This window comes from Gorilla gorilla, chromosome 20 (assembly GCF_029281585.2).
Source record: "Gorilla gorilla gorilla isolate KB3781 chromosome 20, NHGRI_mGorGor1-v2.1_pri, whole genome shotgun sequence".
NCBI classification, from domain to species: domain Eukaryota; kingdom Metazoa; phylum Chordata; class Mammalia; order Primates; family Hominidae; genus Gorilla; species Gorilla gorilla.
In genome coordinates, this window is record NC_073244.2 from 20,490,791 (window position 1) to 20,511,348 (window position 20,558).

Sequence of the window (20,558 nt, forward strand, 5' to 3'; positions counted from 1 at the left end):
GACTTCTTTCATTCAACATTGTTTAGGGGCTAGGCATAGTGGCTCATGCCTGTAATCCCAGCACTTTGAGAGGCCGAGGTGGAGGGATTGCTTGAGCCAAGGAATTTGAACCCAGCCTGGGCAACGTGGTGAAACCCCACCCTACAAAAAAATGCAAAAAACAAAACCAAACCAAAAAAAGCATTGTTTTGGTAGACTCATCCATTTTGTTGTGACAAGCTATAGTTCATTCATATTTATTCCTGTTTAGTAATCCATTATGTTAGACTGAGCCATATCGAATTGCCTCTTTCTGAAAGCAAAAAAATAGTTAAATATCAGCAATTTCGTACTTCAGCTACTAAGACGGTATAGCAGTTTTAAAATATTAATTCTCCTGTTAATGGACTGTGGGATGCCTCTATTTTGGACTGTTACATACACTTTATATAAATGCATCTCCTGATGTATACCCACATGCATTTGGCTAGGGTAAATCCTCAGGAGTGCCTGGGCGCGGTGGCTCACGCCTGTAATCCCAGCACTTTGAGAGGCCAAGGCCAGTGATCACTTGAGGTCAGGAGTTCAAGACCATCCTGGCGAACGTGGCAAAACCCCATCTCTACTAAAAACACAAAAATTAGCTGGGCATGGTGGTGTGCGCCTGTAGTCTGAGCTACTTTGGAAGCTGAGGCACGAGAATTGTTTGAACCCAGAAGGTGGAAGTTGCAGTGAGCCGAGATTGTGCCACTGCACTCCAGCCTGGGTGACAGAGAGAGACTCTGGCTCAAAAAATAAATGAATAAATAAATCCTTAGGAGTATGTGGCTGGGACTTCCATGTAGAATAAAATTGAATTTGGATCCCTGCCTCACATCACACCATGTAAAAAAATCAACTGGATTAAAGGCTTCAATGTCAAATGCAAAACTTTACAGTGGGAGAAAAGTTATGGAGGGGAGGATTCATTAAAAAGATAGCAGACAGCTAGGCCTGGTGGCTCATGCCTGTAATCCCAGATACTTGGGAGGCTGAGGCAGGAGAATATCACTTGAGGCCAGGAGTTTGAGACCAGCCTGGGCAACATAACAAGACTCATCTCTACCGAAAAAAAAAAAAAAAAAGAAAGAAAAAGATAATAGACATGCCCCTTTCTGCCAGCATTTTCTTTCTTTTTCTTTTTTTTTTTTCTTTGAGATGGAGCTTCGCTCTTGTTGCCCAGGCTGGAGTGCAGTGGCGTGATCTCGGCTCACTGCAACCTCTGCCTCCTGGGTTCAAGGGATTCTCCTGCCTCAGCCTCCCGAGTAACTGGGATTACAGGCATGTGCAACCACGCCTGGGTAATTTTTTATTTTTAGTAGACATGGGGTTTCACCATGTTGGTCAGGCTGGTCTCAAACTTCTGACCTCAGGTGATCCACCTGCCTCAGCCTCCGAAAGTGTTGAGATTACAGGCATGAGCCACTGTGCCTGGCCGTTTTTATTTTCTCTTCTCTTCTCTCTTTTCAACCGAGTCTTGCTGTGTCACGCAGGCTGGAGCGCAGTAGCACGATCTTGGCTCACTACAACCTCTGCCTCCTGGGTTCAAGTGATTCTCCTTCCTCAGCCTCCCGAGTAGCTGGCATTACAGGCGCGTGCCACCACGCCCAGCTAATTTTTTTGTATTTTTAGTAGAGACGGAGTTTCGCTATGATGGCCAGGCTGGTCTTGAACTCCTGGCCTCAAGTGATCCGCCTGCCTCAACCTCCTAAAGTGCCGGGATTACAGGCATGAGCAACCTTGTCTGGCCACTGCCAGCATTTTCTGACTGGGCCCTCTCTCCCATTTCAGGTGAAGTCAGCACTGTGCTTAAGCTGGATAACACAGTGGTGGGGCAGACGTCTTGGAAGCCATGTGGCCCCAATGCCTGGGACCAGAGCTTCACTCTGGAGCTGGAGAGGGTGAGCTGCGTTGGAGGACAGCAGGGCCTAGAGGAGGAGGGGTTCCATGCCTCTGGCACCCTGAGTGATGGCCCTCTTCCTCTCCCTCCAGGCACGGGAACTGGAGTTGGCTGTGTTCTGGCGGGACCAGCGGGGCCTGTGTGCCCTCAAATTCCTGAAGTTGGAGGATTTCTTGGACAATGAGAGGCATGAGGTGCAGCTGGACATGGAACCCCAGGGCTGCCTGGTGGCCGAGGTATAGCCCACACCTGACCCTGAGAAAATGCTTCTTCTCCCTCACTGCCCCATTCCCAGTTTCCTAGAAGGGGAAAATATGTTTTAGGTCTGGCTCTTCCAGAAGGGGAAGATAAGTTTTAAGTCAGGCTTTTCTAGAAGAGAAAAATAGATTTTAGATCCAGCTCTTCTAGAAACGGAAGATATGTTTTAACTCTGTCTTTTCTAGAAGGAGAAGATACGTTTTAGGTCAGGCTCTTCCAGAAGGGGAAGAGACGTTTTAGATCTGCTTTTTTCTAGAAGGGAAAGATATGTTTTAGATCAGGCTCTTCTAGAAAGGGAAGATATGTTTGAAGTAGATATCTTGTAGAGGGAAAGATATGTTTTAGATCAGGCTCTTCTAGAAAGGGAAGATAGGCTTTTGATCTGCCTGTTCTAGGCTGGGCCTGGTGGCTCATGCCTGTAATCCCGGCACTTTGGAAGGTCGAGGCAGGAGGATCACCTGAGGTCAGGGAGACCAGCCTGGCCAACATGGTGAAACCGCGTCTCAACTAAAAGTGCAAAATTAGCTGGGCGTCGTGGCACATGCCTTTAGTCCCAGCTACTCAGGAGGCTGAGACAGGAGAATCGCTTGAACCCAGGAGGCGGAGGTTGCAGTGAGCTGAGATCGCACCACTGCACTCCAGCCTGGGCGACAGAGTGAGACTCTGTCGCCCAGGAGTCTCACAAAAAAAAAAAAAGATCTGCTTGTTCTAGAAGGGGAAGATACATTTTAGATCAGGCTCTTTTAGAAGCATAAGATATGTTTTAGATATGGTTTCTCTTAATACGGAAAGGTAGTTTTAGATCAGGCTCTTTCAGAAGTGGCAGGTATGTTTTAGACCAGTGTATTCTAGAAGGGGAAGATACATTTTAGATCTGTCTCTGAACCTTGATAGAAAAGTACACCTTGGCCAGGTGTGGTGGCTCACGCCTGTAATCCCAGCACTTTGGGAGGCTGAGGCGGGTGGATCACTTGAGGCCAGGAGTTCCAGACTAGCCTGGACAACATGGTGAAACCCCATCTCTATTAAAAATACAAAAATTAGCTGGGCATGATAGTGGGTACCTGTAATCCCAGCTACTTGGGAGGCTGAGGCAGGAGAATTGCTTGAACCCAGGAGACAGAGGTTGCAGTGAGCTGAGATCACGCCATTGCACTCCAGCCTGGGCAACAGAGTGAGACTCTTGTCTCAAAAAAAAAAAAAGAAAAAAAAAAGAAGACGAAAAGCACTTCTAATTAGCCACATCAGTGATAGGACCTTAGCTGGGATTGGTTTTGTTCTGAGGCAAGATACTTAAAAAAAAAAAAAGAAGAAGAAGAAGCTGATTTCCAAATTTAGAAATGTTTAAAGAAAAAAGGAAATAAATTATAAAATTTCTTCCAACCAGGAAAGAGATACAAAACCTGGCAACATATCGTGGTGATTGCTACCAGAGCCACAGTCAAGAGAAAGTGATTCCTTCCACAGCTGTGTGAGGGTGAAGGTCTGAATTGAGGTGGCCTACCCTTGGCACTGTTGACATCTGGGGCCACATCATCCTCTGTGGTGGGGCTGTCCTGCGTACTAGAGGATGTAGCACCTCTCCCCACTGCTTACAGGATGTCAGTAGCACCACCTCCCCCTGAGTTTTGACAGCCCAGAGGTCTCCAGACACTGTCAAGTGCTCCCTGGCTGGGAACCCCTGGTCTAAATGACATTTCTAGCTGAGTTCTCATAGTATAAGCCAGGCTCTGTAGCGAGTACTTTGGCGACGTGAACTCATTAATTCTCACAACCAACCAACAAAAGAGGGACTGTTATTACTCAAATTTGACAGAGGAGGAAACTGGGGCACAGAGAAGGGGCACTTGACCCCTCATTTAGCCAAATTATCCTAAAAAACACTTTTAATCTTCCGCTAACCTATATGTGTACCCCATTTTACATATATATATGATAGATTACCTATATATGTATACACACACATATTATCTATTATTTACCCACCTACGTGTCCATCCATCCATTTTGTCTGTCTATGCATTCATCCATCCATCTTTTTTTTTTGAGATGGAGTCTCGCTGTCTCCCAGGCTGGAGTGCAGTGGTGCGATCTTGGCTCACTGCAACCTCTGCTTCCCGGGTTCATGCCATTCTCCTGCCTCAGCCTCCCGAGTAGCTGGGACTACAGGCGCCCGCTACCATGCCCGGCTAATTTTTTGTATTTTTAGTAGAGACGGGGTTTCACCGTGTTAGCCAGGATGGTCTCCATCTCCTAACCTCGTGATCTGCCCGCCTTGGCCTCCCAAAGTGCTGGGATTACCGGCGTGAGCCACCGCGCCCGGCCCAGCCATCTTATCAATGCATCCTCTATCCATTGATAGATACACCTATATTATCTATCTGTCTTATCTATGTATCCATCTATATTAGGTATCTATATCATCTATTTATCTAATCCATCTATCCATTTATCTATCTCTATATATTATCTATCAGCCAATCTATTTTTCCATGCATCCGTCTCTATTATCTGTCAGTCATCTTATCCATCAATCTTATGTATGCATCATCCATCCATCTATCCATCCCTGTATATTTCTCTGTATATATATCTACCCATTCCTCTATCTCTATCTATCCCTCTCTATATCTATCTGTGCCTCTGTTTTTCTCTATATAGCTATATCTATCTATCCATCCTTCTATATTATCTATCAACTAATCTATCTTTCCATCTACCCATCTGTCTATATTATCTATCCATCTATATTATCTATCATCTTATCCATCCATCCATGTATCTTATCTATGCTCATCCCTCTATCCATCCATCTCTGTATATTCCTCTATCTCTATTTATATCCACCCGTTCCTCTCTCTGTCTCTATCTATCCCTCTCTATATCTATCTGTGTCTCTCTTTTTCTCTCGATAGCTGTATCTATCTATCCATCCATCCATGCATCCTTCTCTTTCTATGAATCCCTTTCTCTATCAGTCCCTCTCTCTTTCTCTGTCTGTAACTACCCTTCCGTCCATGCCCCTCTCTATCTACCTGCGTCTATATCTGTCTCTTTCTGTGTCTATTTATCCGTCTCTCTATATCCATATCCCTAAGCAGAGGTTCTCCCCTGGTCTGACCATCAAGCACCAGTGAAAGAAAGGGGCGGGGCCAGGCACAGTGGCTCACACCTGTAATCCCAGCACTTTGGGAGGCTGAGGCGGGCAGATCACTAAGTCAGGAGTTCGAGACTAGTCTGGTCAACATGGTGAAACCCTGTCTCTACTAAAAATAGAAAAATTAGCTGGGTGTGGTAGCAGGCGCCTGTAATCCCAGCTACGCGGGAGGCTGAGGCAGGAGAATCAGTTGAACCTGGGAGATGAAGGTTGCAGTGAGCCAAGATCGCATCATTGCACTCCAGCCTGGGCAACAACAGTGAAACTCTGTCTCAAAAAAAAAAAAGAAAGAAAGAAAGAAAGAAAGAAAGAAAGGGGCGTGGAGAAGAGTTGACTCCAGATGGCAGAGGTTTAAAATTGTTCTCCCATTCAGAACACAGCCCAAACCAAATGGAAAGTGATGGTGGGTGGCCTGGGGGACACATTCTAAAGCGTTTCTCCTTGCCTTCAAGGTCTCTCTGTGGCATTCTATTTTGTTTTTATGCCTATACAGAAGCACTCTTCCATAGAACTTTTCTGCAGCTCTGGCCAGGCGCTGTGGCTCACGCCCGTAATCCCAATACTTTGGGAGGCTGAGGCGGATGGATCATTTGAGGTCAGGAGTTTGAGACCAGCCTGGCCAACATGGTGAAACCCTGTCTTTACTAAAAATACAAAAATTCGGCTGGGTGTGGTGGCTCACGCCTGTCATCCCAGCACTTTGGGAGGGTAGGCAGGCAGATCACATGAGGTCAGGAGTTCAAGACCAGCTTGGCCAACGTGGAGAAACCCAGTCTCTACTAAAAATACAAAAATCAGCCAGGTGTGGCGCACGCCTGTAATCCCAGTTACTTGGGAGGCTGAGGCAGGAGAATCACTTGAACCCGGGAGGCAGAGGTTGTAGTGAGCCAAGATCACACCACTGTACTCCAGCCTGGGCAACAGAGTGAGACTGTGTCTCAAAAAAAAAAAAAAGAAATTAGCCGGGCTTGGTGGTGGGTGCCTGTAATCCCAGCTGCTCGGGACGCTGAGGCAGGAAAATCTCTAGAGCCTGGGAGGTGGAGGTTGTGGTGAGCCCAGATTGCGCCACTGCACTCCAGCCTGGGCAACAGAGTCTCAAAGAAAAAAGGAACTTTCTGCAGCTCTGTTGTCGATGCACCCACAGTAGCTGAGTTCTGTTATAGATGGAAATGTTCTCTATCTGAAGTGTGACCAGTGTGACCAGGGAACCAAACTTTTAGTTTTGCTGACATTTTCACTAATTTAAATCACCACATGTGACAACCATACCAGACACTGCAGTTCTGTGACTTCAGCACCTTCTAGAAGTTGTGTTGGAGTTGGGAGAATTCAACTTGACAGGTGGCTTCCATAGATGGGTGGGCACCAGCATTGCCTGGGGGCTTGTTGAAATACTGAGTGCTTTAGGGCTGGGCGCGGTGGCTCGCGCCTGTAATCCCAGCACTTTGGGAGGCCAAAGTGGGCAGATCGCTTGAGCCCAGGAGTTCAAGACCAGCTTGGCCAACATGGTGAAACTCCGTCTCTACAAAAATACAACAATTTGCCAGGCATGGGGGTGCGTGCCTATAGTCCCAGCTACTCAGGAGGCTGAGGTGGGAGGATCTCTTGAGCCTGGGAGGTGGAGGCTGCAGTGAGCCGAGATTGGACTACTCATATGTGCATATATATATGTGTGTATATATATATGTGTGTGTGTGTGTGTATATATATATAGAGAGAGAGAGAGAGCATGCGCGCGCTTCCTCCACTCCATGTTTCTGGCTCAGTAGGTCAAAGGGGGGCCTGGAAACCTGCGTTTCTAGCAAGTTCCCAGGTGTTGCTGCTACTGCAGGTCTGGGGTCTGGGAGCACATGTGGGGAATGGGGTGTGGGATGGCGTGGCGTCCGTTTGCAGTCGCTGTCTGTCAGTCTTGTTGGGTCAGATGCTCTCCCCACCTCTAGAAGGGGACCCGGTTGTCTGCTTCTTGCTTTTCCAAGATGTCCCTTCAGGAGGAGAGCCATGGGTTGCACTGATGACCTCTTCATTGTCACCTGGTACTCGGGTTGAATCTGATGCCACGTGACCAGAACCCCACTTGGGCGCGCACACCTGTGCTCCCAGGGGCTTCCTTACCAAACTGTCTGCCTGCAGGTGGGCAGAGGGTCCTCACATTTTGGTCCCTTCCCCCAGGTCACCTTCCGCAACCCTGTCATTGAGAGGATTCCTCGGCTCCGACGGCAGAAGAAAATTTTCTCCAAGCAGCAAGGTGAGAGGGTGCTCCAGGCTTCCTGGGGGAGAGGCCAGGGGTCCTGGGAGTGTCATGGAGGGTGACGCCTGCCCCGTCCCCCCAGGGAAGGCGTTCCAGCGTGCTAGGCAGATGAACATCGATGTCGCCACGTGGGTGCGGCTGCTCCGGAGGCTCATCCCCAATGCCACGGGCACAGGCACCTTCAGCCCTGGGGCTTCTCCAGGATCCGAGGCCCGGACCACGGGGTAAGGAAGGAGGGCCCCATGGTCCCAGCTGCCCCTTGAAGCCTGCGAGGGTCCTGGGTCCCAGACACACCCTCCTCTCGTCTGCTGCAGTGACATATCGGTGGAGAAGCTGAACCTCGGCATTGACTCGGACAGCTCACCTCAGAAGAGCTCGCGGGATCCTCCTTCCAGCCCATCGAGCCTGGTGAGGGTCCCCCCTTCTATCCCCGTAGGCCTGGCCTGGGCAGCGTCAGGGGTCCTGCTCCAGGTTCAGAGACCACTAGGAACTTCCCTGGAGCCACGCAGCATGTCTGTGGCAGAACCAGGGCCCAGATCTCTATGCTGGTTAAAATGTGTGCCCAGATCCCCATCCTGGTTAAAAAACAGCTCATGCCTATAATCTCAGCGCTTCTGGGAAGCTGACATGGGAGGATTGTTGGAGCCCAGGAGTTTGAGACCAGCCTGGGCAACACAGTGAGCCACTGTGAGCCATGATCCTGCCACTGCACTCCAGCCTGGGCAACATAGCGAAATACTGTCTCAAAAAACAAAACAGGCTGGGCACAGTGGCTCACACCTGTAATCCCAGCACTTTGGGAGGCTGAGGCGGGTGGATCACTTGAGGCCAGGAGTTCAAGACCAGCCTGGCCAACACAATGAAACCCTGTCTCTAATAAAAATACAAGAATTAGCCGGGTGCGGTGGTGGGCACCTGTAATCCCAGCTACCTGGGCAACTGGGGCAGGAGGATCAGTTGAACCTGAGAGGCGGAGGCTGCAGTAAGCCAAGATCATACCAATTGCGCTCTAGCCTGGGCGACAGAGCGACTCCATCTCAAAAAATAAAAATAAATAAAACTGTGAGCTCAGGGGCTGGACTCCCTGGGTTCCCACCCCTGCCGTGCCACCTCTTGGCTCTGCGCTTCACCTCTGTGCCTCAGTGTACCACTTTGCAAAACGAGCATATTTAAAACTCATGTCAATGACAGAATGATCGAGAGAGTGCTGTTCTCTAGGCAGAGGTTACCGCAAGCTGGGAGCCACAAGGGGACCTGCCGGGTGATGGAAATGTTCCTTATCTTGATCTCGGTCAGAGGTCAGCACGCGTTTTCCAGAAAGGGCCAGAGAGTCAATATTTTTGGCTTTGTGGGCTAGACAGTCCCTGTCTGCTTTGTAGTTTGAAAGCAGCCACAGACGATATGTACACTGTAAGCGTGTCTCTATTCCAGTAAAACCTTATTGGTAGTACACGCGGAAGTTTGAACATTGTAGAACTTTCATGGGCAATGAAATATTATTCCTTTTTTTGTTTTTTTTTATTCCCCCAACGATTTAAAAATGTAAAAATCAGTTTACCTGTGGTCCCAGCTACTTGGGAGGCCGAGGCAGGAGGATGACTTGAGCCCAGGAGTTGGAGTCTGGCCTGAACAACATGGCAAAACTCCATCTCTTTTTTTTTTTTTTTTGAGATGGAGTCTCACTCTGTTGCCCAGGCTGGAGTGCAGTGGCGTGATCTAGGCTCACTGCAACCTCTGCCTCCCAGGTTCAAGGGATTCTCCTGCCTCAACCACCCGAGTATCTGGGACTACAGGTGTGTGCCACCACACCCAGCTAATTTTTGTATTTTTAATAGACACGGGGTTTCACCTTGTTGGCCAGGCTGGTCTTGAACTCCTGACCTCAGATGATCTGCCCACCTCAGCCTCCCAAAGTGCTGGGATTATAGGTGTGAGTCACCATGCCTGGCCACTGCATCTCTTAAAAAAAAAAAAAATAGTGAAAGCCATTCTTAGCTCTTACAAACTATAAAAACAGGCTGGCCCACCAGCCAGCATTTGCCAACTCCTAGGCTGGCTGATGGTTTCCTGGGTGGATGCATATGTAACCTGTTCCTCTTGCCCACCTCACTGAATGCATTTTATTTATTTATTTATTTTGAGACAGAGTCTCACTCTGTCGCCCAGAATGGGCGTTGGAATGCAGTGGCGTGATCTCAGCTCACTCCAATCTCCGCCTCTCAGGTTCAAAGATGCCCATGCCTCAGCCTCCCTAATAGCTGGGACTACAGGCATGTGCCATCATGCCCAACTAATTTTTGGTTTTAGTAGAGATGGGGTTTCACCATGTTGGCCAGGCTGGTCTTGAACTCCTGACCTCAAGTGTTCTCCCCTCTGCAGCCTCCCAAATTGCTGAGATACAGGTATGAGCTACTGCACCCAGCCTGAATGCATTTTATCTTTTATCTTTTTTTTTTGAAACGGGGTCTCGCTCTGCCATCCAGGGTGGAGTGCAGTGGCGCAGTCATGGCTCGCTGCAGCCTCGACCTCCTGAGCTCAGGTGATCCTCTCACTTCAGCCTCCCAAGTAACTGGGACTACAGGCGTGCACCACCACACCTGGCTAATTTTTTATAGATCTAATTTTTTAGAAAGTAGAAGTAATGGGTTGGGCGTGGTGGCTCACGCCTGTAATCCCAGCACTTTGGAGTCAAGAGATCAAGACCATCCTGGCTAACATGGTGAAATCCCATCTCTACTAAAAATACAAAAATTAGCCGGGCGTGGTGGCGCACGCCTGTAATCCCAGCTACTCGGGAGGCTGAGGCAGGAGAATTGCTGGAATCTGGGAGGCGGAGGTTGCAGTGAGCCGAGATCACACCACTGTACCCCAGCCTGGGCGACAGAGTGAGACTCAGTCTCAAAAATAAAAATAATAATAATAATAAATGGACATTGTCAAGCCAGGCATGATGGCTTGCACTTGTAGTCCCAGCTACTCAGGAAGCTGAACGAAGAAGATCGCTTGAGGCCAGAAGTTTGAGACCAGCCTGAGGAATAGAACAAGACCCCATCTCTACAAAAATTAGGCCGGGCGCGTTGGCTGATGCCTGTAATCCCAGCACTTTGGGAGGCTGAGGCAGGTGGATCACCTCAGGTCGGGAGTTGAAGACCACCCTGACCAACATGGAGAAACCCCATCTCTACTAAAAATATAAAAAATTAGCCGGGCGTAGTGGTGCATGCCTGTAATCCCAGCTGTTTGGGAGGCTGAGGTAGGAGAATCACTTGAATCCGGGAGGCGGAGGTTGCAGTGAGCGAAGATCACACCATTGTACTCCAGCCTGGGCAACAAGAGTGAAACTCCGTCTCAAAAAAAAAAAAAATTAGCTGGACGTGGTGGTGCATGCCTTTAGTCCCAGCTACTCAGGAGGCGGAGGTAGAGTTGAAGGCTGCACTGAGCTATGACTGCGCCCCTGCACTCCATCCTGGGCGACAGAGCAAGACCCTGTCTCTAAAAAAAAAAATTCAGGTTGGGCATGGTGGCTCACGCCTGTAATCCTGGCACTTTGGGAGGCCGAGGCGGGTGGATCACCTGAGATCAGGAGTTCCAGACCAGCCTGGCCAACATGGTGAAACCCCGTCTCTACTAAAAATACAAAAATTAGCCAGCCATGGTGGTGCAGGCGTGTGGCTGGAGGAGAGTGAGTGAGGGGCTGCGTGGGAGGAGAGGTGAGGACAGAGAGTTCGGGGGCAGATCTTGCAGGGCCTCGGAGGCTGCTGTGGTTATGAGGGCATCTCTGACTCCCCTTACTCTGGCCTCCTCTCTCCGCCACAGAGCTCCCCCATCCAGGAATCCACTGCTCCCGAGCTGCCTTCGGAGACCCAGGAGACCCCAGGCCCCGCCCTGTGCAGGTGACACCACTCCCTGGCCCCCTGTCCACCACCCCTGCCCGCTGTCCTTGTTCTCACCAGTGGCCTCTCTCCACAGCCCTCTGAGGAAGTCACCTCTGACCCTCGAAGATTTCAAGTTCCTGGCGGTGCTGGGCCGGGGTCATTTTGGGAAGGTGAGGTGGAGGGCAGGGAATTGGGAGACCCCCCAGGTCCCTGGCTGGCCGCTAAAACCACCCCTGCCCACTGTGGTTCCAGGTGCTCCTCTCCGAATTCCGGCCCAGTGGGGAGCTGTTCGCCATCAAGGCTCTGAAGAAAGGGGACATTGTGGCCCGAGACGAGGTGGAGAGGTGGGGACCTGCCGTGGTCCTCTGGGGACCTCTGTCTTCTCTTTTGGGAAATGACAGAGCAGTTCTCTCCTTGGAGCTACAGGGAGAGTGACTCATAGTAGTCACTAACGCCAGGCACAGTGGCTCTTACCTGTAATCCCAGCACTCTGGGAGGCCGAGGCAGGTGGATCACTTGGGCTCAGAATTTCAAGACCAGGCTGGGCAACATGGTGACACCCCCATCTTTACAAAAAATACAAAATAATTAGCTGAGTGTGGTGGCACATGCTTGTAGCCCCAGCTACTCATGAGGCTGAGATAGGAGGATCGCCTGAGCCCAGTAGGTCAAGGTTGCAGTGAGCTGAGATCGCGCCACTGCACTCCAGCCTGGGCAACACAGTGAGACCCTGTCTCAAAACAAAAAGTCACTAATACCTACTAGCCTAATACCAAGATAATAATAGCTCTTAGGAAAGTTATTCATTTGTTCCTCCATGTAGCCCTATAAGATAAATACTGATGGCACAGAGAGGTTCAGCAATTTACCCAAGGTCACACAGCCAGTAAGCAGCAGGTCCAGGATTCAAAGCTAGAGACTCAGGCTCTGAAGCCTGTGCCCTTTGTGGTGCCACCATACTGCCTCTGCTTTAGGGTCAGGTTCCTGGGTTCAAATCTCAATTCTGCAGCATGGGCTTGGAGATCCTGGGGAGGTCACTTCTCCCTTCAGAACCTCAGCTTCTTGGCTGGGCGTGGTGGCTCACGCCTGTAATCCCAGCACTTTGGGAGGCTGAGGTGGGCAGATCATCTGAGGTCAGGACATCAAGACCAGTGTGGCCAACATGGTGAAACCCCGTCTCTACTAAAAATACAAAAATCAGCCAGGCATGGTGGCGGGTGCCTGTAGTCCCACCTACTTGGGAGGCTGAGGCAGGAGTATCGCTTGAACCCAGGAGGCGGAGGTTGCAGTGAGCCAAGATCGCACCACTGCACTCCAGCCTGACTCTGTCTCAAAACAAAAAAAGAACCCCTCTTGTTGTGGAGAAGCAGAATGCTACTGCCTTCCACACATGGTTGTCAGGTGCTCTCTACGCAGTGCCTAACCCCTCTAAACATTTGGTACACGCACTGAGATTGTGCCTGGTCTTCCCAGCATCCTTTTGATAATCAGGAACCCAACTGAGAAAGACTGAAACAAGTAAAGAAATGTATTGGTCTGGATCTGAAAAGTCCAGGAGTGTGCTACCTTCAGGCATGGCTGTATCCAGGTGCTGAGATGACGTTTCTCAGTTCTGCTTCCCTCTGTATGGGCTTTGGTTGCCATCTGGGAGTCTGGGGTAAGTGGCGGCCATGGTCTCTGACTTCTATCCCCCACCCCTCCCCAGCCTGATGTGTGAGAAGCGGATATTGGCGGCAGTGACCAGTGCGGGACACCCCTTCCTGGTGAACCTCTTCGGCTGTTTCCAGACACCGGAGCACGTGTGCTTCGTGATGGAGTACTCAGCCGGTGGGGACCTGATGCTGCACATCCACAGCGACGTGTTCTCTGAGCCCCGTGCCGTGTGAGCCTGGACCCCAGCCCGGGCCCCTGCCTCCCCCTACAGCATCTGACACTTAGTTCCCCCGAGAGGCTGGCAGCCTGCTTCTCACCCCTCCACCCTCAGGCCTTGCTTCCCTCAGCCTCCCAGAGCTTTGGGGAGACTGGGGGGCTTTTGAGGATGTGGAAGCCAGGCTTATGTGACCCTCCCTCCTTGCAGGGTGGCCCCACCCCTCTCAGCAGCCTCTCTCTCTCTGCAGCTTTTATTCCGCCTGCGTGGTGCTGGGCCTACAGTTTCTTCACGAACACAAGATTGTCTACAGGTGTGTGCGTGTGTGCATGCATGTGCACACTGCCCGTTGTGGGGACAGGGCCCAGACCCCCGCTCATCCCTCTTTCCACCCCTCCAACCCCCAACAGGGACCTGAAGTTGGACAATTTGCTCCTGGACACCGAGGGCTACGTCAAGATCGCAGACTTTGGCCTCTGCAAGGAGGGTGAGGGGCTGGCCTCTGGATTAGACAAAGGAGGGGGAAGGAATGGGGTCCCTAACCCTATTCGGGGTGCCCCCCACCCTGATCCTGGGACAGGGCTGGCTGTGTGGACAACCCCACATTGGGCTGAGTGACTCCTCTGGCCCCCATAACCTCACATGGCCTTGCTGTCCCCAGGGATGGGCTATGGGGACCGGACCAGCACATTCTGCGGGACCCCGGAGTTCCTGGCCCCTGAGGTGCTGACGGACACGTCGTACACGCGGGCTGTGGACTGGTGGGGACTGGGTGTGCTGCTCTACGAGATGCTGGTTGGCGAGGTGAGACCCCGCCCCTGTGTGTCTCGGATCTCATTGGAACCTGCGTGTGCCCAGGGTGGGATCCAAGTCTGCCTCCACCATGTGTTGTGTGATTGAGGGCTGCTGGCTCTGCTTCCCTGGCCTCAGTTTCCACATCTATAAAATGGGGCATTTCCCTGCCCAAGTAAGCCAGCAACCAAGAGCTGCAGCAGAGTGTGGGGCTCAGGCCGGGCTGGGTTTGGAGCAGCCAGAGGAGGGGCCTCATTCACCCTGGGCCTCTCTCTCCCCAGTCCCCATTCCCAGGGGACGATGAGGAGGAGGTCTTCGACAGCATCGTCAACGACGAGGTTCGCTACCCCCGCTTCCTGTCGGCCGAAGCCATCGGCATCATGAGAAGGGTGAGGACCCCCGACGTGGGGCGGGCCTGGGGAGGGGCAGTGGGGCCCAGAAGGGGACAGATCCTGACACAGTGCTCTTTCCTCCAAGCTGCTTCGGAGGAACCCAGAGCGGAGGCTGGGATCTAGCGAGAGAGATGCAGAAGATGTGAAGAAACAGCCCTTCTTCAGGGTGAGATTCCCCACAAGGACCTCAGTGACCCCGGCCCTCCCCCAGGGCCGATTCATCACCCCACACCAGACGCCCCCCATGCCTAGCCGCTTTGCCTCAAGGGCCTCGTTGCGCCTCAAGGGCCTCGTTGCACCTCCAGGGCAACATCGTCACCTCCTTTGACACCCCCATTTCCCTCCTCCACTTTTGTTCCCCCCCAAGGACCCTCCTAATCCCACATCTCCACTTTTCCCTTTTTTTTTTTTTTTTTTTAGCCAGGGTCTTGCTCTGTCGCCCAGGCTGGAGTGCAGTGGCTCAATCTCGGCTCACTGCAACCTCCGCCTCCCAGGTTCATGCAGTTCTCCTGCCTCAGCCTCCCGAGTACCTGGGATTACAGGCGTGCACCACTCCACCACACCAGGCTAATTTTTGTATTTTTAGTAGAGATGGGGTTTCGCCATGTTGGCCAGGCTGGTCCTGAACTCCTGGCCTCAAGTGATCCTCCCGCCTCGGCCTCCCGAAGTGCTGGGATTACAGGCCTGAGCCCCAGTCCCCCCACCCCACTTGTCCTCTATATGCTCACTCCTCTCCGTGGTCCCCGAGCCCCAGGACTGGTCCCCACTGCAGCATGCCCCCTCCTCAGCCTCCAGGCTGACCCTCCCCTCCGCTTCCCTTCCCTGCAGACTCTGGGCTGGGAAGCCCTGTTGGCCCGGCGCCTGCCACCGCCCTTTGTGCCCACGCTGTCCGGCCGCACCGACGTCAGCAACTTCGACGAGGAGTTCACCGGGGAGGCCCCCACACTGAGCCCGCCCCGCGACGCGCGGCCCCTCACAGCCGCGGAGCAGGCAGCCTTCCTGGACTTCGACTTCGTGGCCGGGGGCTGCTAGCCCCCTCCCCTGCCCCTGCCCCTGCCCGAGAGCTCTTAGTTTTTAAAAAGGCCTTTGGGATTTGCCGGATCCTTGCATCCTCCGTGTCTTCTTGTGTGCAGTCATTGGGGGTGGGGGCGTGCTTGGAGGTGTGGACGTTTGCGGGGCAGGTGGCTGGGTGGTCGTGGGAGTCTCGACTGATGGGGGTGTCATCTGAAGAGGATCAAGGGGCGGCGTGGACTCAGGGCTGTTCTTATGGTGGGGAGCGTGGATAAGCCGAGATGGGAGGGGGGTCAGGATTGTGTTGGGGGGCGCCCAGGGGCGTGGGGCAAAATGGTTTGGGGATAGGGTTTTGGGGCTGTATTGGAAGAGCTCAAAGCCGCAGTGAGCAGGATGGTTTCGGAAGTCCGTTAGGGCAGCGGCAAGGTCAGGAAACGCCCCACACACCCTCTGTCTCTGCTCCCAGCGGAGCCCCAGCCCCCGCCGCCCGCACGGTGCGCTTGCTCTTGCGGCTCTGGCGCCCACGGGCCCGGCACCCTCGAACCTCCTAGAACCGCGCCCCCGTGTCTCCGCGCCCTCTTCTGGTAGGCTCCGGAACTGCATCCACCTTGGAGGCGCACGCGGCGTCCCTGCAGCCCCCCCGCGCAGCCCCAGTGGATGCCGTAGCCCCGACGGGACACACCATCCTGCCTGGGCTCGCAGAATGGCTTTTTATTCCTCAAAGGCTCTGCGCCGCGCACCTGGGCCCAGCCCAGGGTAGGCTGGCTTAGTTGTTGGGCCTCTGGTTGTGCTTAGAAGTGGCTGAGGCCGCTGTGCCGGGAGCTGCGCAGCGAGCTGGCCTCCCAGGCGTTCGGGGTTAGGCCCAGCCCCGCGGGGCCGCCCTTGGCCCCGGCCCTCGGGGGCAGGAGGCGAAGCAGTTGGCGCAGCACGGCCTGGCGCAGTAGGATGTACACCCAAGGGTCCAGGATCTGGTTCCAGGAGGCAAGGCGCACGGCCAGGAACAGTGGCCGCTGCAGGGAGGTAGAGCTCCAGCCGCCGACGGCCAGCGCCACCAACACCTGCGGGGGAAGCCGGTGTGAGCTATAGAGCAGGCGCGGGCGCAGGGGGGCGCAGGGATGGTGGGGGCGTGGCTGGAAGGTAAAAGCCTGGGAGGAGGGGCGAGCCGTCGCAGGGAGGGTAAATGGGGATCCAGATGAGAAACGGATGCGGAAAAAAAGGGGGGACAAAGAAACAAACACCTTCAGTGGGTGGGGGTCCGGCCGTAGAGGAGTCTCAGGTATCCCGGAAAGAGGAAAAGCAAGGGGGTTGGGTGAAAGGACTAGGGAATGAAGCGCGGGGACTTATAACGGTGGGGCAGGAGAGGAGGCTTGTGTGGGTCGGGGTGCGCTACAAAGACCCCAAAAAGGAAGAGGAGAGGGGGGCTAGGAGGAAGGATGGGAGGTCAGATGGAGAAGGCGATGCTGGCTTTCGGGGCAGGTGGGGCCTCTAGGGGCCGGGGCCTTGGTTGAGTCCAGGATGGAGGCCCCAGGTGTCCTGGGACGACAAAGGGCGGGAGGGTGCCGAGAGGGAGCGGGGAGGAGCGTGGCTCGAGGGGCCGGTGCGCCCCTCACCAGCATTGGGCTCCAGCAGATGCACGACACCACCATGATACCGACAAGCTGGCCCACCATCTCCACGTCGTGGGCGCGAGCTCTGCGTGCCGAGCCGCTGCTCCGAGAGCCGCCAAAGAAGGTGGAGGCCGAAGCGATGGACGAGGCGGACGAGGCAGAGGCCGAGCGGGGTCCACGCGCCCCCCAGCGACGCCGGCTGTCGGGGCCTGAGGCCGGGGGAGGCCGTCGGGAGCGGCGTCGCCAGCGGGCGCGTAGCAGGGCCAGGCCGCTGAGCGTGTTGCACACCAGCGCGGCGAGGAGCGCGACCAGGCCGAGGCTGGCGAAGAGGCCAGCAAGCAGTGCCTGGCGCCAGCCGCCCGGGGGACCCAGGCCGATGAAGCACCACGTGCCCGGGTACTGCAGCTCATAGCGGCCCACGCGCGCCAGCGGCAGCAGCGCCACGGCCAAGGCCACCGCGGCCACCGCGGCCAGCGCCAGGCGCGCGCGGGCGACCGAGACCCGCGCGGCGTGGAGCAGCGGCCGCGTGACGCCCACGCAGCGCTCCACGGCCATGCCACAGCCCAGCAGCAGCGGGCACAGGCCGAAGAAGACCATGCAGCCGCCCAGGAAGTGGCAGGCCCCGCCGGCCGGAGCGCGCCCCGCAGTGTACAGACGCAGCACCAGCGCGCCCGGGATCACGTGGCCCGCCAGGTCGGTGGCCAGCAGGCTGGCCACGAACAGCAGGAAGGTGGCGGCCGAGCGGCGGCGTCGCAGGCGGCCCGCGGCCTGCGCCAGCAGCGCCAGCGCCAGCAGGTTGGACACGGCGCCCAGCGTCATGGAGAAGATGGGCAGCGCGGGCGAAGCGCCCGACGGCGGCACGGCCGACGTGTTGGGGACCCAGGGCGCCGCGCATGTGGTCGCCTCGCCCGCCAGGCTCAGGTTGAGGGGCCCGCAAGGGCTCATGTCAGGCGCCAGGGGTGCTGGATAGAGGAGAGGAGGGCAGAGTGAGGCTGGCTGGGTCCGGGCGGGGACCAGCCCACGGTGCCATCTCAGAACATCAGGGCCTGTTTGACTCCATGGCGTTCTCAGGCGGCCCCTCTGCCCATGGCAGTTGCCATGGGCAACTCCAAATGACCTGGCCACTCCATTTGGAAACCCTTCTCCCTCTCTTTTGCCTCTCACCACCCCATCTCCTGCTCCAGGGCCTCCCTCTAACCCCACTGGCCCTTTCTCGCCCTTCATGGTTTCCTAAAAGATTCCCCCCAGCCCCGCCCTCAGGCATCTCTGCCAGTGCCTCCGGGCCTCACAGATCCCACCCCTCCGACCCCCACCTTCCATTTTTACACCGCAGCAAATTCCTGGGGCCTGTGGCTCCATCTGATAGCTCTCACCCATTTCTGCCCCTGTGGCCCTACCTGACTTTCCCCATGTCAGCTTTACTCCAGTCCCATCCTCGATGCCCCAGCCCCATCTCTACCACCACGGGCACATCTCTCCCCACGGCCATGTCCCTGTCCCCCATGGACCCATCTCTGACCCCACATGGCACAGCCACATCTGTGCCATGGACCCATCTCTGCCCCTGCCCCATGGACCTGCCTCTGCTCCACTGTGGTCTCTCGCCAGGCCCTACCCCGATCACCTCTGCCTCACCCTGGGTGCCCACGGTTCCACTCCATATCCCTGCCCCAGAGGCCTGGAGGCGGCCCCACGACCATCCACTCTTTGATATCCTGGTGGTGAGGGCTGAAAGGGCGAAACTGCCCACCAGGCCAGATGGGAAGGGAGGATGGACAGATGGTAAGACAAGGACGCACAGATCAGGGAGAAGAGCCCGGGGACACAGGACGGACAGCAGGTGGCCATGGCCCCACCCCTTCATGCCCTCCTCCTCCCCAATCAGGGACCCTCATGTGCAACCCGCTTACCCGGCACTGCCTGGGATGCGGGGTCCCCATCACCGGCCGCTCAGCCCTGCCGCCCACTGCGCCCTGGCTCTCCGGCAAGCTGCTTCCTCCCTCCCTCTTCCTGGGGCGGCTCCTCAGCTCCTCCCGCCGCCCTTGCTGGCCTCCAGGGGCCGCTCCACCCCGCGCACGCCCGCTGGGGGCCTGGAGTGGCAGAGACCCCCCTCTCTGCTCCTGGCAATGGGCGGGGGCCACTCTGGGCCCCAGCGGCTCCCTCCACGAGGAGTGAGGCTCCCTGGAGTTGGTTTGGCCCCATGTGACCCCCTCCTCCCAGCAGGGCGGGAGCAGCCCCCTTCCCCCCAGGATCGGGCCTCTTGCCTCATTAATAAAGCGGATAAAATCTAAACACTGGAAAATGTGAGCGTCGTCTGGGGCGGGCTGGGGCAGCTGCAGGGGGTGCCACTGCCCCCCTCCCTGGGGCTTTGGAGCTAGAGAGGCTAACTCCAATTCTGTGGGGCCAGCAATGCCCCCCTGCCCTGCCAAAGCCTTCGTGGATGTCGGGGTGGGTGCTGGTGGGCAGGGCCTCGGGTAGACCAGCTTGGGTCAGGCCCAGCCTGGCCAGGGGATCCGCCTATTTATACAGGGGCTTAAGCCCCGGCTAGGGCCACAGCGAGTCATATCCTGGGAGGAGGCTGAAAGGGGGCAGGGGAACCAGGAGGCCTGGCGACCTGGGGACTCTCCCCAGTGACTGGCTCCTTTAAGATGGGCTGAGTGACACCTGTGACACACGTCCTAAGACACAAAGACTCGCCTCCTGCCCTGAGAAGTAGGGTCACACTGGCACAGCCTCACACCCTAAGATATACAATCCTGTCACTTACCACTCAGTTTCATCCTGTCCCCATCTCAGCACAGCCAGGTTGCTGCCGCCACATCCCTGAACTCAGGGTCTTACCCCCAGCGCCGGGACGCACCCAGTTACTGCCTCAATTCCAGCCCCTCCCAACACCCCAAAATGCAGCCCTCTGAGATGATCACCCATACCACCCTCCTTAGTGCTGGGAAATAGGGTCTCACTTGGCACCCCGAGAGACACACACACGCACACACACTCCTTATTGCCAAAACTGCCCCTGACCACACTCTGTACGACTTTCAATGACCCCCCAACAATCCCAGACAGGCCCCACCAGCACACTCCGTACACCCAAGGCACAAGAAGTGACACCCCCTGCCGCTGGACACCAGAGACCTAGCTGGCCACCCCCACCCTCACCCAGAAACAGCAACGCCCTGAGACACACACACCTGCACCCCTAGACACCCCTAGACCTATCCAGCACCCCCACCCAGGAAACAGCAACACCCCGAGACATACCCTGACACCCCTGACACCCCAAGGCCTAGCCAGGCACCCCTCCTTGCCCCAGAAACAACAGCACCCTAAGACACACACCCCCACACCCCGGGACACCCCAAGACACAGTCACTCCGTTGCACTCCCCACCACCACACTGCCAGTTACACCTGCAATTGCCCTGGAACAC

The 20,558-nt window shown here is 55.1% G+C and overlaps 2 protein-coding genes across 5 annotated transcripts in view; one reads left to right on the plus strand and one right to left on the minus strand.

Annotated features, from left to right (window-relative positions):
* Positions 1–15,608, plus strand: part of PKN1 (protein kinase N1) — a 38,540-nt gene extending 22,932 nt beyond the window's left edge. For all 4 annotated transcript variants that reach the window (XM_055371976.1, XM_019015156.3, XM_004060162.4 and 1 more), the window contains 15 exons: positions 1,810–1,919; positions 2,011–2,154; positions 7,503–7,578; positions 7,664–7,805; positions 7,896–7,989; positions 11,398–11,474; positions 11,551–11,626; positions 11,709–11,800; positions 13,162–13,338; positions 13,574–13,636; positions 13,734–13,810; positions 13,985–14,127; positions 14,397–14,504; positions 14,593–14,673; positions 15,336–15,608. In XM_055371976.1, the coding sequence (XP_055227951.1) occupies positions 1,810–1,919; positions 2,011–2,154; positions 7,503–7,578; positions 7,664–7,805; positions 7,896–7,989; positions 11,398–11,474; positions 11,551–11,626; positions 11,709–11,800; positions 13,162–13,338; positions 13,574–13,636; positions 13,734–13,810; positions 13,985–14,127; positions 14,397–14,504; positions 14,593–14,673; positions 15,336–15,539 (1,664 nt within the window). In that variant the 3' untranslated portion in view covers positions 15,540–15,608. The remainder of the gene's footprint in view (positions 1–1,809; positions 1,920–2,010; positions 2,155–7,502; positions 7,579–7,663; positions 7,806–7,895; positions 7,990–11,397; positions 11,475–11,550; positions 11,627–11,708; positions 11,801–13,161; positions 13,339–13,573; positions 13,637–13,733; positions 13,811–13,984; positions 14,128–14,396; positions 14,505–14,592; positions 14,674–15,335) is intronic.
* Positions 15,609–16,080: 472 nt separating this feature from the next.
* Positions 16,081–19,119, minus strand: PTGER1 (prostaglandin E receptor 1). The gene is made up of 3 exons (XM_004060167.3): positions 19,036–19,119; positions 17,129–18,087; positions 16,081–16,576 (listed from the first exon to the last, which is right to left on the minus strand). Exons 2-3 carry the CDS (start codon positions 18,068–18,070, stop codon positions 16,310–16,312), a joined length of 1,209 nt encoding a protein of 402 aa, XP_004060215.1. The 5' UTR covers positions 18,071–18,087; positions 19,036–19,119; the 3' UTR covers positions 16,081–16,309.
* Between the last annotated feature and the right edge of the window lie 1,439 nt (positions 19,120–20,558).

Excerpts from the sequence above, each read along its gene's own strand:
- PTGER1 (XM_004060167.3), bottom strand. The coding sequence starts at position 18,070 with ATGAGCCCTTGCGGGCCCCTCAACCTGAGCCTGGCGGGCGAGGCGACC. Across the intron at positions 16,577-17,128 it reads TCTGCTGGAGCCCAATGCTG|GTGTTGGTGGCGCTGGCCGT; the intron begins GTGAGGGGCGCA and ends CTTCCCCCGCAG.